Source organism: Pinus tabuliformis, chromosome 5_2 (assembly GCF_031772625.1).
Source record: "Pinus tabuliformis cultivar Carrire ecotype Pingquan chromosome 5_2, CPIR1, whole genome shotgun sequence".
Classification (NCBI taxonomy): domain Eukaryota; kingdom Viridiplantae; phylum Streptophyta; class Pinopsida; order Pinales; family Pinaceae; genus Pinus; species Pinus tabuliformis.
This window is the reverse complement of record NC_142306.1, coordinates 484,278,275-484,295,744: the sequence shown is the minus strand read 5'-3', so window position 1 is coordinate 484,295,744 and position 17,470 is coordinate 484,278,275. Positions and strand designations below refer to the sequence as shown.

General features: G+C 34.1%; 1 protein-coding gene across 1 annotated transcript; it reads right to left on the bottom strand.

The window, feature by feature from the left end:
- Positions 1 to 11,031: 11,031 nt before the first annotated feature.
- LOC149159790 (uncharacterized) lies at positions 11,032 to 11,940 on the bottom strand. The gene has a single exon (XM_089433558.1). It carries the CDS (start codon positions 11,936 to 11,938, stop codon positions 11,249 to 11,251), a length of 690 nt encoding a protein of 229 aa, XP_089289684.1. The 5' UTR covers positions 11,939 to 11,940; the 3' UTR covers positions 11,032 to 11,248.
- Positions 11,941 to 17,470: the final 5,530 nt, after the last annotated feature.

Genomic DNA, 17,470 nt, shown 5'->3' with positions numbered 1-17,470 from the left:
GAGATAGCTATTTTTGGAACTGAAGCGTTCCTGTTGTAATCCCTTTGTCAAGAGGAAGATGCTCTTTAGCATAATATTTTGTGAAGATCCCTCTACGTGAGGAAGACTTATTTTATCGGTTAGTTTAATGTTCATAAATAGAAGTTTCTTTTTGTGCGTTGATGTTACACCGCAACTCAAAAAATACTTGACGTCAAAAATTTACGTTGCTGGAACACCAAAAATTACGTTGCTGCAACACCACGAATAGCAACTGAAAAAAACTGCGTTGCTGCAACACCAATTACAGCAAAGCGATTTTTTCTGTTTTCGCTATATTAAGACAGAGTATTATTTTGATCAGTTTTTGATCCTGAGGCAAAGTAGAGTATTATTTTATGCTTTGTTCTTTTGTTTTTGAATTATCAGAGATTCCGAAAACAGAGTATTACTCTTTGTTCATATTTCTTTTGTTGTTTCGGAATTTATCAGAAAATTCCCAATAGTGGTAACAGAGGATTTTTCCACTGTATTTTGTTTGGGTTTGGAATAACCAGAAATTTCCGACACCTTGCAGCGTCGAATCGATTAAACTAAAATTAATTTTTTCCTTTCTTCTCTTAATTTTAACTTATGTTTCACTACGCTATTGTTGGTTTGTTGAAATCCGGTAAGTGTCATAATTGAAAGGTAGTGGCAAGAGTTAGTTTTTGAAATACAGGAAAGGTGTCATGAATTGAGAGGTTGTGGCAAGACTCCGTTTATGGCGAACAAAACATGGTGGGGACTTTCAAACTTTGATGATGAGAACTAAGTCGATAATCCATTGAACAAAACGTGGTGGGGACTTTCAAATTTTGATGATGAGAACTAAGTCGATAATCCATTGAGGGGCGGGAGTATCAAATTTTTGGAGATATACATATTTCTTTAAAAAAAAAATTCAAAATTTTGATAAATTAAATGGTTGGCAAATCTCTATAAATATCAAAATATTAATTTGGTATACATTTTATATGGTTAAAAATTAAATCATAAAAATACACTAAATTGTAACTTTATTCTTATTATTATTAAAAGAATTAATAGGCGAATTAAACTTATAAGATGTAACAATATTCTCAACTATGGAAATTCACTCTCACTTTACCATTGTGATTTTTAATCAGTAAATAGGTTTTGTTACAATACCATAAGCCAATGCCATGACTTACTAATAACACATATCTAGAAAATTATAACTCATATTTATAAGACACATGTTTGTATGACTTTTTTTTAATTAATCAATTTAATTGAAAACCCCAAAAAGGCATATATTTTTGAAGTAAATTTCAACTTTTGATTTGTGATTATTACTGTGTGATAGATGGACAGAGAAAGAAACACACAGTAACACAGTTTGTTGTGAGCTTTCAATGCTTAGAAAATTATATTGATTTAGTTGCTTGAGGCTACATGATTAAATCAATTCAAAACCTCTAAAAATAGATATGCTAATCTTAATTCACATGCACATGATTGACACTTCCTACATTACAACTCTAACATGATTGCCACATCCTAAATTTAGACTATTTATAAATTGTCTAGAACCGCATGCTAACTTAATGTCACTTGGAGTAATAATCTCCAACACTAAAAATATTCTAATTTATTATGTAGAGATTGTGTCCTTACCATCTATCTCATAATCATTAATAATTAAATTAAAATTATAAATCCCTATTCCAAAATAAACACATCTATCCATATCATTAAATATCAATTTATATTAATTTAAAAAATAAATTAAATCGCAAAATTAAATTTAACTAAATGATCATATAAAAAATAAAACCCCTATTTATATAATTAAATATCAATTTATATTAATTGAAAGAATATACTAAATCTGGAAAATATAGTTAAGCAAATGATTGTATAAAAGATTTAAGATGCAAATGTGCAAGAACAAATCCTCTGGTGAAAACCTCTCTCAACACCTTGATCTTTGAAAGAATTGCCCGGACTCTCAAAGGTGGTCAGAATCTGTGCAAAAAAAATTCAAAAAATCTTGTAGAGGCAGTGTTTGAATTGTGTTTTTGATGGTGGAAATAGATTCAGCACTATCATAAATGTCTAGTACACTTGAAATTTTGAAATTTAACAACTATAACTTGGATTTACAAAAATCTTTACCAAGTTTTCTTTAAATATAACCGAAATTTCCATATCTTTCCAAGCAATTCATCCGGCTAATTAAATTACAGCGATATAAAATGTCGATTCTCCATTTAAATTTGGAATTCTTGGAAAAGCAACACATGGAGAGTTGCTTCTGGCTGCGTGTGCAGTCAGATGCTCACGATACAGGGAAGGGACTGCATGCTTATCACCGTGATTTTGGCCGACCACTCCAACTATGAATTTTTAAAAGGTAATCAAATATTTAAATTTTATTTAATAGCTTATAACATGCAAAGAGGTGAGACTATAGGGAAAGGTAGCCATTTCATTTCAAACTCTGTTTAACATATAAACAAAACTATACAATTGATGTGAAACCGGAGGGTTATCACTTATCTTTATAATCGATTACACGACACATCACAATCTTTTACCATCATTTAGGAAGAGAGTTTTGTCAGTACCACTTTTTCAATACGTGTGCACCACCGTTACGGCACTCGAAAGAATCAACGGCCTCTCCAACAACTCTGGCGGTTTTGGTGTCCCACTGTAATATTCCGATGCAGATGTTACTGAACTCAATCGGATAATGGCACTGCCCAATCGGAATGGAGGTACTTTTCAAGCCGTACTTACCAAGTTCCAATTTAAATTAGATACATTACCATACAAAATTTAATGAAATTTTTTTAATTCGGAAAAAAATCCACGGTATATATTTTAAATTGAATAGATATAATTTTTTTTTCAAACAATGACATATTCTGATTATTTTTTTCCTATCTTATTTTAAAATTTAAATAATTTCTAATAACTTTACATAATATAACAGCGTTAGAAATATAATTCACTCTTAAAAACAAATATAAAAATCTAAATTTACTCTTCCTCAAAAATTTAAAAATATAACATGTTTTTTAAGTATTTTCAAAATTCATATTTAATAAATAAATACATATTTAAAAAATTGCCATTCTAAACTTATTTATTTATTATATATTTAAAAAATGAGTAACAATTTACTTTCTATCATTTTTTCCTTCTTGCTTTTTTGGGTTTCCAACTCCCCCAAAATCCTGCTTTCTTGTCTTTCCATCCTTCCAAAACAAAAATGAAATTGAAAAAAAGACTTTTTTCAATTTGAGAATTATTTTTATTTTCATTATTTTCCTCTTTAAGTACACACCTTTTTTTTTAAATACACAATTTTCTATAGAGTAAGAACTATCCAATAATCTTGACTAAAACCACCCAGTAATCCTGAGCAAAGCGATCAAGCCACGTCTCCTAACTTGCCTGGCCTTTTAACTTATTAGAAAAACACTGTTATGCCTTCTAACTTATTAGAAAAACACTCTTATGTTAAAGTATTCTCTTAGGTTAAAATATTGCTGTCCTGACGGACTGTCTCAAACAAAGAAAACTGTGAATGAACCAAATCGAATCCCCGAATGTTCTTCCCCTACATCCTAACATTCAAGAAAATGTGCATTCCATAAGGCATCTGCTCAGAGTGGCTTGTGTTGTGAGATTGAATACGATTCGAAATTCCAATATGGCATCAATAATATTGAATCTGATCCAAAATTCCAATGTCATCTAAGAAATTTATTGTGGTGTTCCATGTATGGATTGCAGAGTAATTTATTCCTCTCATCCGGTAAAAAAATGGATGTCAAGTATCCTTCATATTTAAAAGGTTTTAGGGATGGAGATCATTATCAATTAGAAGGAACTATGGAACTATTATAATATATTAAGCTTAATGTAGTCAATCATTTTCGTGCCAATTCTCTCTTTTAATTGACCCTTGAACTCCTAAACGTGAATGAAATTACCTTAGCTTTGGCGCATATTGAGGGCTCTATTTAAAATTTCACTTCTCCTTCGTCCATTGTTTTTCATGCTAGTTTGACTTTGCATTTTTCAAAATTTTCCTTCAGAAACAGATAGAAACTTTCCTCTACTAAACTTTCTAAGATCTAAAAGTAGATATTTTATTAATAAAATGTTTATATATATATATAATTTTGGGTTTTATATTATCATATCTATCTATCTATCTATACATATATATCATTTTATAATACTAAATATACGAGATTTTATATTATTTAATATGATTTAGGCATTGTTTTATAACACTATAATAAAATTATATATATATATATATATATATATATATATATATATATATGAAAATTTGAAAAATTTAAATTAATTTAAAACTATTTTAAATTTATTGATTATTTAAATAAATTAAATTTCTCAATATAATTTTTTTAACCTAACATGAAATTAAATAATAATAATAAACAACACATTAAAAAAATTGGTTATATATATATATATATATAACAATTAACTAACTACTATTATTGGTTATATATATATATATATATATATATATATATATATATATAACAATTAACTAACTACTATTATTGGTTATATATATATATATATATATATATATATATATAACAATTAACTAACTACTATTATTGTAGTAAATAAGAATATGTGTGTGAGAGACTAGATGAACTAGCAACTACACCATGCATATAACTTCTAGGTGTTTATACAACCCCCTTGAAAGTTGGGGGATTTGAAAAATTTGGGATTTTTACATAGAATATCAAGGTCCATAACACTTTATTACCATGGGATCACTAATTAAGTTGTCTCCCAAAATTAATAGATAAATAATTAAATTTAATATTAGTAAAATTAAATATATTAAAATAAATTTATGTTAATTATAAATAATCAAAATATTAAAAATTCAATTTCTAATTTTTAATTTTATTTTTATTGAATCAATTAGAAAATGAAATAAATTTATATTAACGTTATTTTAAAAAAATGTTTATTTTCATATTATAAAAAAACTATAATATCTTTTATATAATTTATATGTATGCATTGTACCTATCTTTAAGAGTTGGAGTAAAAACATTCCCTCTAATTATCTAACTATTATGATTAGCTCGATTTTACTTAAGTTGTAAACAATTATTTTGGAATAGAAGACTAACCTATGGCTAGAAATCCATGATAAATAATTAATGGCTAAGCTAGCTTTTAGAGATTTCATTCAACTATGGATCACCTTCTTATTCTCAATATCAATGGACATGAGTATCATGATAATAAAACTGATCTACTTTCTTATTTCATTGAGCCTATAGAAAAGGTTAGAGGAGGGAGATAATAGTTCCTCTTGAGCTCAGTGACATTGTCAGAAGGTTGTATGAGAACATTATTTCCAAGCTTAAAAACAAAGAAAGTTGGTCAAAAGTAACAAGGATGCCTTTTGTCCCCTCCCATTCTTGGCAATATATTGATAAGCTAGAAGAGTGTTTGGAAGAGGAAATTGTGTTTATCCCATGTTCAAAAGTATAGTCATTACTTTTCTCATTTATGATAATGATATTCTTCTTGTACAATATGAAAATTGAAGAAGATCGGCAATAAAGAATAGAGAAAACCATATCATAGCGCATAGAAGACTAAGATAAAGAGCATCAAAGGTATATATAATAGAACATGGAAATGGGACTATGGTCAAGAGTGAATTGAAGATTATATATTGTCACAAGTACTGGTTAAGGAGGAGTATCAAAGATTGACATGATACTTGCAAATAAAGAATAATGTATAAATTATAAGATGGTTCATAATGATGTCCATCCATCATATAAGTAAGGAAGAATTATAGATGAAGAGAAACAAGATGTGTTAGGGATAACTATTAGTTGAGATATCTAAAGAGAGATTTTTTTTTTTTCAGAAAGAAAAGCAATATATTATATTGAGACAATATATACATCATGTTCTGTGAAAACAGAAAGAGGAATGGATCTCATGAAAAGATACCACATCTGAGAACAGATATAAGAAGACAAATAGCTTAGAGGCATACAAAATAAAAACATGGAGCACCACATAGGATCAGAGGATGAATACCATTAGTACCAACATTGTCATAATGTGCTACAGATATGGCAAAAGACAAAAAGAAACCACAAATACAAAGAGGGGATCCCATAGCATCCGGATCGAAGCCCCCTAAAGCAGGCAGAGCTTAATCCAGGGCACAAAAATGAAAACTTAAGCGCCAGACATACTGCATCCTTCGACCTATCTTCGGATGGAAAGATAGAGTGCTGAGAAAGTAAACAGAATATATTTGAAGGAACTGTTTGAATCTTCAAAGATTTTTGAATTCCTCCACTTCCAAAGACACCATATTCTGATGGGAAGGATTGGGCGCTTGGAAGCTTCTTGTCTTCCCCACCAAGCAAAAGCTGCATTAACAGAAATGAAATTGAGGTGAGGAAAAGAAAAATGAGAAGCTAATTCATACCAGATTTGTTGGGAGACCGTGCATTTGAAGAACAAATGATAGTTTGTTTCCTCCTCCGCTTTGCATAACACGCATCTGCTTGGACCGTGCCAAGACTGCTTCCTCAAGTTTTAACAAGTTAGATTCTTATTGTAAAAGAATAACCAAGAGAAGATAATCACTTTGAGGGGGCAGCCAAGTTTCCACCAGAACACCGAAAAAATCTGTCTAGCAGGCATAATTTTTTTAGAGATGAGATCAGAGTAGATATCATTTACAATCGCTCTAGAATGAGAGTAAGATAAAGACCACACCACATGATCATCAGACTCAGCCCGTTTCATGCCTCCTTGAACAAGTACGATCTTAAAGTTATCCCAAAGAAGAGATAAGGCCTGAGGGAGGCCAATATTAGCTGCAATCTTGAGTGAAGGAGAGAGCCCCTTCCACTCCTCAATAATCCTGTTCCAAGTAAAAATCCCAGATCTATGAAGGAAAAAAAGAAGAGGAGCTGGAACCTGTAGATTACGCCTGAAACCAGCAAAAGAGTCGAAGCCGATGAATATTTTCCTTCCAGAGAAAATCCTCCATTTAAGATTGTTAAGGAAGTATTTCTCAATTCTCCTGAAACTTAGCCAGATAGCAGACCACTGTTTGATTCCAATGGAGCCAAACCTAAACCAGAACTCCAAGCTTCTTCCTTTTTGATACTTTTTGCAAATAATAGCACTCCAATGATTTGAATCAAAGATGCCTCTCCATAAGGATTTGCAAACGAGAGCTTTTCCAAATATCCTTACATCCATCAGACCCCAGCCCCCAAATTTTTTTGGCATAGTTAAGTGATTCAATTTTGATAGATGGATTTTACCTCTTTCAGCTTTTGCCCCCCAAATAAAATTGGCGGAAATCCTGTTCATAGCCTGGATAATACTGGCCGGGAGCAGATAAAGGTGTGCCCAGTAGACCGACATCTGCATCAAGACTGTTTGAGTAAGGACGACTCTGCCACCCAAAGATAAAGATCTGTATTCCCATAGCGAGATCTTACTAAAAAATCTTTCAACAAGCCATCTCCAATCATCTTTTAAATAAGCCTTTGCTTTTAGGTGAAAACCCAGATACTTGATACCTTCAGACAAAGGTCTAGAGTCGATTCCAAAGAGCTGGGAGATCCATGATGTCGTGATCTCGTCTGTTTGATTATGATACAGGATCGATTTGGCCTTGTTGATAGCAAGCCCAGAGGCCCTCTGAAAGCGGTCAAGAATAGACTTTATACACATCCAGGATGCTTTAGATAGCATAGCAAATAACAATACATCGTCTACAAACAGATTATGAGAGATATATATTTGTTTGCAGATCTTGACCGGAGCATAAGCTTTTTCCTCCACCGCACGGTTGATGTGCAAGCTCAATGCATTTATGGCCAGTATGAATAGGAGAGGCAACAGTGGATAGCCCTCTCGAAGGCCCCTTTCCACCCGAAAGAATGGAGAGGGAATGCCATTTACTAAAACAACATAGTTAACATTTTCGATACAAGCCATAATCCATCGAATAGGGCCAGGATTCAGACCGATTTTGCCCAGGAGACATTGCATATATCCCCAGTCCAGAACATCATATGCTTTCTGAAGGTCGATTTTCATGATAGCAGCATCAGTTTTATGCACAGACATAGAATGTAAGCATTCTTGTGTACTGGCGACGGCATCTAGAATATTACGGCCTTTTAAAAAAGCATGTTGATTAGGAGAGAGATAGGATGCCAAAGTCCCTTTAATTCTTTCTGCTATAATCTTTATAATAATCTTGAAAGTTATGTTGCATAGGGAAATCGGCCTGATGTCCAGAAAAGATTCGGGCTCTCCCTTCTTAGGAATAAGAGCAATGAGAGTGGAAGTGGTATGGCTGTGGATATTGCCCGATAGTCTGGATGCTTCCACCATGCTGAGCAGATCCATTTTGAAGAGGTCGAAGAAATGGATCAGAAAATCTATTGTCCATCCGTCAGGACCAGGGGATTTGTCCCTCTTAAAGGATTTCATAACTCCAAGAAGTTTATTTTCAGAAACTGATTTAAACAGAGCTTCATTCTTATCTTGGACAAACATTTCTGGCATCAAGTCAATGCTCCATCTAATGTCGCTAAAAACAATGTCTTTACTTCTACAATATTGTTTCTTGAAGAAACAGATAGCCTGCTTTGAAATGTCCTCCTGGGAGACAACAAACCCACCCTTATCGTCCTTTATTTTCCATATGAAATTCCTAGCTCTCCTTGCATTTGCATATTTATGGAAAAACTTGGTATTTTTATCTCCTTCCTGTATCCATAAAGCTCTGCTTTTGAGCCTCCATCTAGCTTCCTCTTGTTGCAGCAGACTAAGTTTCTTCTTCTCCAGAATCCTAATACGACACTTCATCTTAATAGAGCATGTGGTATAATCCGTTGATGCCAACACCAAATCTAACTCTTGTTGAATCCTTTGTAGGTCCATTTTATCCTTCTGTAGTTTTTGTATCTGCCATTTTTTCACCAATCCCCTTATCTCAGCCTATTTTTCTCTGAAGGTAGAGAAGATAAATTGTTTATCCCTGTCCTTTATAGTTTTCCATGCATTTTGAATATATTCATTGAACACTGAATCTTGAAGGAGACCTCTGTCAAATTTGAATGAATATCCCTTTCTGAAAAGATTTGGAGGCCAGGTTAGAAGGATAGGACTGTGATCCAAAACCATAACATTTTCCACAGATAGCCTTGGCATACCCATTTTATCGATGAGGCTAATATGAAGAAGAAACCGATCAAGTCTTTTTGCTATATAGGCCTTGCCCACTCTGCCATTTGACCAGGACGGTTTCATGATAGCAGGATCAATATCCACCATATTCCTATTGAGCATCTCAGAATTAATGAGATCAGCAATAGCATTATTAAACTTCCCCTGTCCCCATACCTCATTCGATTTCAAAGCCGCATTCAGATCGCCAGCTATAAGGAGATTGTCAATATCAAACAGGTTTGAAGCAAAGAACCTATTCCAAAATGAAATGCGGGATTTATATGGCGCATATAGATTGAGAATATTAATGGGAAAATCGCATCCTCTGATGGAAGCCGCGATTATAATCCCTGCGCAGCATTTATACGCCTTCGCTTTTACCCGAGAAGGATCCCACAGAGTAGCTATACCCCCAGATAAACCATTAGCCTCTATAGCAACCATGAACCAAGTGGGAAGCATTTTCCTGAAATAAGTAAAAATATCCTCCTTCTTGTGCATTGTTTCCTGTATGAGGATAATTGCAGCCCTGGAGCCAGATTATTATAGATATAGTTATGCATATGGTTGTTATTATCACGTATTGTAAATAAAAAGACTACAGAATAATTTATTTAATAGAATTTCCTTTTTAAGTGCTTTTTACTATAAACCCTCTCCTTTGCTTCATATTTATTTCTATGTATTTGTGAGAATTAGTGCACATTGCCAAAAAGTCAATTCCCAAATACAAAAAAATATTGGCCCACTAATAAAGTAAAAAAATATAAAAAAATAATACCATGATTACCCAAACAAAAAAAATATAGAAAAATAATACAGTAATTGACCAAACAACATTAATAACCTTCTAATCTTAGCCACGTTGAACCATTAATTGCAACATGATGTAAACAAGAGTGTATCTAAAATTACATGGAATGAGGGTGAGTGGTATCTACCCCTCTATTGAGTGGGGTGTTAATGATGGTACACCCTCTCTCCCCACTCACCACTCTCCATGTTTATCACTCGGTGAAATTTCCACATAAATTAATATGATTTTATAAAATATGTTAGATTAAAAATGTTAAAAAATATAATTTAACTTTTTGCACGAGAATTTTTTTAAGATAATTGTTTTAACTATTTTCTTTAAAATAATATAAATTTATTTTAACAAAATTAAAATATACATATAATTATATTTATATTACCCTATCTTATTTAAAATAAATCTTATTTATTATTTAAAATAAATTATGATTCCTTCCCATAACTTTGTCATGGTCTGAAGTTAACATTGTGATTCTTATAAACTTTAAAAATAAAAATACCGCGATGCCATTGAAGTGCATGATGAAAGCAACCATGTAGTAATATGAATGTCTACTCTATAATTTTATTTCCTCCCAAATTTCGTTTGCTTTTCTTTTTTTCATGTTTTGAAAATGAACTTGTATGTATTACATCAAACAGTTTTGATAATTACATATTTATATGTGAGGCACCTTGACCACTAATTATGAGAATTCTGTTCTCTGTGTGGGAACACGATGCATGTCAATGTGATGTCTCCGGCCGTAGTATCGTTGGATAAATATGTTTTTTAAAATGTTAAAGAGAACCCAGGCAGTCACTATGAAAATTCCAGGTACAGTACGCAATTTCTTGCGATAACAAACGACATAATTCGTATTTCCCTACAGAAGACAATAAAACATTTTCTTTTGACAAACGACCATATTCGTTAAATCGTTTCCTTAACAAACAACTATATTCATTTGTACTTGCAAAGTCTTTACATGAGCGAAAGTACGGTTGCTGACCGACATAAACATATTTTTAAGCATCCCAGGGCTTTGTAATATAAGTGCGCGTTATTATATTACGATGCAAACCATATTATAATGGAAACCATGCAACTATTTTGGCAAACCTAAAAGGTTTTTTCTGTTTCCCTTCCTCTTTGAATTTAGTATCCACCACCAGAAGCTCCTCCATTACCGCCACCATTTCCAGCGCCGTAGCCGGAACCAGAGCCAGAACCGTAGCCCGAGCCAGAGCCGGAGCCGCTTCCGTGGCCACTGCCGCTACCAGAACCACTTCCGTGACCGCTGCCTGAACCAGAGCCGCTGCCATAGCCACTACCCGAACCAGAGCCCGCCCTGTATCCGTTGCCGTTGCCCGCTCCCTTGCCATTCCCGGAGCCCGCCCCATAGCCGCTTCCTGAACCTTGACCTTGGCCGCTTCCGTTGCCTGCCCCGGATCCAGCGTAAGAGCCAGCCCCCGAAGCAGCGCCTGAACCGGACCCTGAGCCAGCGCCAGAACCTGAGCCTGAGCCAGAACCTGACGCCGAACCAGAACCACTCACACTCCCACTACCGCTAGAGCCGCCCAAGCCCAAGCCCAGGCCCGCCCCGACACCTATGCCGAGACCCAAACCTCCGCCAAGGTCCAAGCCCAGGTTGCTTCGCGCCACGCGGCTCTCAACGATAGCAAAAGATAACAGAAGTCCGGCCATGGCGGCGAAAAGGAAGAGTTTGTGGTTCGACATTGCTTTCCAAATCCACACTGCCCCTTGCCTTATCATATAAATCCTTTGCAAATGCACACCACATAGTAAAATCAAGATGGAACTGATAGATTCTAGTATGTGAAACATGGAATGAGCAAGAGGCTTTTATAGAGTTAGCGGGATCCTCAAATAAATCACTATGTGATACGTTTCAACTTCTGCGTATGTGCTTTGGAGGCCTGCACTAACTGATAGTGGGGTGTGACTAATACACACTGAAGGATAGAGTGACTAAGCCTAAATGCAAGGTGGTGCGACTTTGAAAAAGTGAAGGATATGAGATGAAGTAAGTTGTATATTTGGTGCGGTGGGGCGGCAAAGCATTGTCTCTCCATGTCGGCCACGTTTAAACCGTGCATACAAACTTATTTGCGACTGTGCTGTAATGCTGCTCCTATAAATGGCGGCACAGAACTTGCTGGTTTCAATAAGCTACAATGGGTATCTCTTCGGATTTCGTAACCTGTGCTTCAGACGATGTCGTAGGCGTGCAATAAGAACCTTCTGGACCTTTTCAATGGCGATTCCTGGCCATATATTTGTGATTAGAGTCAACATTTATCATTATGATCCATCATGGGTGGGTGTACTCTGTGATCCATTATTTTTGAGGGATGTAATGACAAGGATTATGTGCATTGTGCACCGCTGAGTGTGCGTTCTGCAATTATTGGAAAGATGAGGCCACCCTAATATTGCATGCTTGAAGTTATCGCAGAGAGCTATAAACAGATTGTAATATGTAAACTTTACATTTACCAATGTCCTACAAAAGTTTGTGAGTCCTTTATTCTTTTGCCGGGGTCCGGATGAATCCGTGTAATGAAGGATGCAAAGAAGAAACCGGTACAGGAACCCTTACTTAATGGCACTTACAACAATTTGGGATAAGATTTGCTTGAAAAGTGATGAGAAGGATCTGAAAATAGTAGCAGTGAATGTTTACAGAATTTGGAAAATATGAAGAGGGTTTCGCAACTCGAACAATCATGATCTTTTAAGTTATTATTCCGGGAAGCATAACTTTATATTTGTTGATATACATGGATCTCAACTATTTATTATTATGATTATTATTTTATTTTTATTATATTTTATTATTTGATTTGATTTGATATTTTTAATTTAATTTATTGATATTAAAAATTTAATATATTTGTTTAAATTTCAATATTATTAGTTAAATAAATTTATTAAATGTTATCTAATAAATAATTTTTTCAGAATTTACAATTTATAACTTTTTTTTTTTTTAAGTTTTGGCTTTATTACGGTATTTAGAATTTATGTTGTACTGAGATATAATAATATGGTAACTGATTTGTAAGTAAGGAATGTGTCTTACTGGAGACGGAGGTGAAGGGTTTACGCTGGCTCGATGTTTAGGGTTTAGTGCTTCAAGCCTGCAGAACCAGGATCGGATCTGGAAGCGCACAGGATCAGATTAGTGGAACTGCTCAGAAGAGGACAAGGATTGACCTGACAAATGGTAAACGGGGGGTCCATTGGGACCCCATTCTTCAGAGAAATAGTCATGCAAAAACAAGCAGCGCAGGAGGGAGTGAAGATAACAGGATATGGAAAGCTTCAGCAAGAAAACGGTACAGGCAAGGAGAAGAAACAAAGGGAGAACAGAGAGGCAACCAGCAACCCAAGAATGAAAGGAAAAGAGAGCACTGGAAAGGAGGACAGCGGGAAGAAGGAAAACACAGGGCAAAGACACATAGCCCACAAAGATAAACAAACAGAGGAGGAAGGGGAACGAGAGGAAGGGAATCAATCAAGAGAAGAAGAGGAGAAAGAGATCGTACCAAACCCCAGCAATGACAGAGCAGCACGAGGAGCATGCAAACCCAAAAAAGTAGAAGCCCTAAGAGTAGTGATCACAGATCTGTAGATACAAGCCTATAGAGAACATATGTCAGAACATGTAGTAATCTGCAAGTTCATGGGACTGCGGCCAACAGAAAGAGCGCTATGTCAGTGGATCAAGCAGCAATGGAAACCCATAATTTTTTTTATTCTTATGCATGTAGGTTCAAAGTAGAGACCAATAATTTAGGAAAACCATATATTTTAATGCAAAGAATAAAACTTGCATAAGTTACTAATGCCTCAAAGTTAACACTAATAAGAGAAATGGTAGTAATTATCAGTTCTCTTACCTTGAACCTAGCATCACAAGACTATCATCTAACTCTATTCTGGATAGAATTCAATAGGGAAAGGACATCATGGACCCAATCACTTGTTATCACATCCTAAAGCACCGAGTTCTAATACCAAGATTGAAATGGGTTAGCAATGAAAAGGAACATGGGGATCATTTTAATCAACTTCAAGGAGTATGTTTAGCCTATTTCTTGATCACCATACAAAATTAACCCCATGAAAAAACACAAGTCCACACAAGAATTAACACATGGATATTCATTATGCCTTCAATCAGACATGATCGATAAGACATGTTAGAGATGAACATTAGTTGAAAGATGCATGAAAATATTATTGTGGAGATAGTTATTCATATGGTTGAATGAAGAATCTATTTATGATATGGCTATTATGACCATTTACTACTAAATAAAGAGAGAAATTATACAATAGAAATGCACATAGGCATGATTTGTTTAATACAATTTCCCATTTGGAGGTTTCTTGTCCCCTATTTCGTATCCATTGTATATTTGTTGTAGGATATTGAATCCAACAATTCAGATGAGATAGATGGGTTATTTATGAGCGAACTTGAAAAAAGTGCGTGTTGAGACAAGTTTTCTAAATTGAGCAAAAATAAAATGCATGTTAACTACCACAAAATGGGTGGCTTTGATGTTAAAGTTTTCAAAATAATGTATCCATAGATAAATTCGTGGAGACAAAATGGCCGCTCCAAAAGTGGATAATGAGAGGTGTACGATGCTAAGGAAAGAATCTTTATTGTATTCCTTTAAGTCAGTTGTGAAACCACCTGTCCTTAGTGCTATATTTCTAGGCATATCCATGGTTGTTTCCTCCACTTTTTTGAATTTATTTTCCTCGTGACGAATTCATTTTGATATATTGATACTAGAGACAAAATATCCTTAGTTAGTTTTTGGATCGCATCTTATCTTCTTTGCCCAATTTTAGTAAGACGATTGCTGTAATAGTGAATTAGTTCTTAATATAGGTATCCATGATCCATTAGCTTATTATCCTCCTCATCGTTTAGAGAATATATCTTGTTGTTATGCCACTTTTAATGTTGAAATAAAGTGGTGTTATTTTCATCTTCCTTAAGCCATCACACTCCATATTTCTACTTCCATAAAATTTCTTATTTTTGTATCCTATCCTTCCATTGGATGAGTATATTTTCTTTTGCATCTACCATTTCATCTATTCTACCTTCCATAATTATAGATTGTTGCACCTCACTCATCCTATTTTCCAATTCTCTCTTGGCTTTGAAAATATTTCCAAATTCTTATTTGTTCCATTGTTTAAGTTTGGCCTTGATATATTTGAGCTTTTTTAGGAACAAAAACATAGAATATTCTTTAAGGTAATTAGCCTCGCTTCACAAGTTCTTAATATTCTCCATGAAGGATGGGTTAGTTGGCCAAAAGTTTTTGAAATGGAAGGATCTATTTTGGGGTCTTGCTTTAATATGTAGGTTGAAACACAGGGGCTAGTGATCTATTCCAATACATGCAAGGATGGATGCCTTTATGAAAAGTTTCTTTTCCAATGAGGATTCTAAGGAAAGATACTTGTTTAACTTAGAGGTGATTTGTTGAGATCCTCCCCTATGGTTGTTGCAAATGTGTAGACCATTGCAAGTGTTTAGATATAAAAGGTGAAGTTGAATTAGTATTTCTTTGAATTTCTCTACATCTACATCTAGTTTTTTTAAGTCCTATTATTTTCTCCTCAAGATATTTAATGATTTTTAAATCCCCACCTATTATTTGTGGAAAGTAATGATTCCAGTATTGGATATTTTTACATTAAAGGAACTCAAAAATTTACTTGGGTATTGTTGGTCCATAGAATTTTATGAGAAAGTTAATCTCTATAGAGCTTATCAATTTAAATTTCATAGCTATGGCTTTATGGGTGGCTAACATGTACGAGATAATTATTTCCTTGGGGTTTTAGAGTAGCAATATCCCACCTTCTTGACCATTTAGACCAATTACCATGGGTTTATATCCTACACAACATTTTAGGGCCATCAAGGTGATAGTTTCATTAGAACATTTAGTTTCTTATATCATCTTGGTTGTTCCTTATTAGAATGGTTCTGTTAGGCCCCTACACTAATAGTATAGGGGTCTAACATGGCCCATATACTACTATTTTAGGGGCCTAACAGGTTCTTAAGAAGCCATTTCTTCACTTTAAAATTCACGCGTCTTATGTTCTAATAAATTATCCTCATTGAGGAATGGTTAGAATGGAGTAGAATTACTTTATCATTAGAGTGTTGCACCTAGAGTTAACAAAAAATTCCCCTAGTTGTTATTACAACTGATTATTACTCTTTAATACTCCTTTAAGGATTTATGAGGATATTTGGAGTGTACCTAAATGCTTGGGTGACAATTTCAAATTTTATATTTGATTCTTCTAACCAATCTTAAGCTTTTTATTAAATGAAGCCCTTGTCAAAAATCTGAACATGGTGTGTAGGGATTGAGTGTCAATCCTTCCCTTTCACAGCATAAACCCTTTTATGGTAGGTATAGGGAAACTAGATCCATATATTCCCCTATTTATTTCTCTTGGGTCACACACCCCTCTATCATGATTACTTCATTGACGACTATCTTCACAAAATATTTATGTTGGGCTAACCTAGATTTTGCAATATGAGTTTGCATAAAGTTATTAGTGTGCACATTATGGATCAAATATTTCTTAGTTTGGGAAGAATTATTGGCCTATAAAGAGGAAAGAAGGTCTAGATCTTCACTATTATTCAAGGATTCGAAGGTATTTTGAGTGGAGAAGCATTTCCCAAAGGAAAAGGGTTGGTGGTTAGGTGTTGCAACGATGGGTAGATGATTTGTCAAAAAATTTTGGGTATTTGAGTGAGGAACCTCAATCTCTACACTACAAGGAAAATACCTTCTATCAAAGGTTATAACAAAGGTTTTTAGTGTTATAAAATTAGCAAAAATTGTCAAAAACATCTGCTACAACATTCCTTTATTATAGCAGATGTTTTATCGAAGATTATAACAAAAATTCATCACAACTGAAAAAATCTTGGTGGCTGGAGGTTTTAGTGGATGCTTGTTTTTTTTTGTTTTTTTCTTTCGTTGCACTTCATGGAACAAATGTCACCGCTGCACTACATATATAAATGCATTGGGTTGCATATATAACTAAAAGCACTTATGCGTTGAATGCAAATAACACCTTTGAGTAATATCTACCACACCAATGCTAATACATAAAATGGCCTCGGGGCGTTCTTGCAAGGAACGACATCAGGGAATGAAAAAAATAATTGTATTCCTAATGATTTTAATTAAACTTACAGTGTTGATGTGTATTGTTGTATAATTGCAATGATGTGTTAGTTATATAAATAACTAGTGTTAGTTTCCATAATACACCGAGACTGGA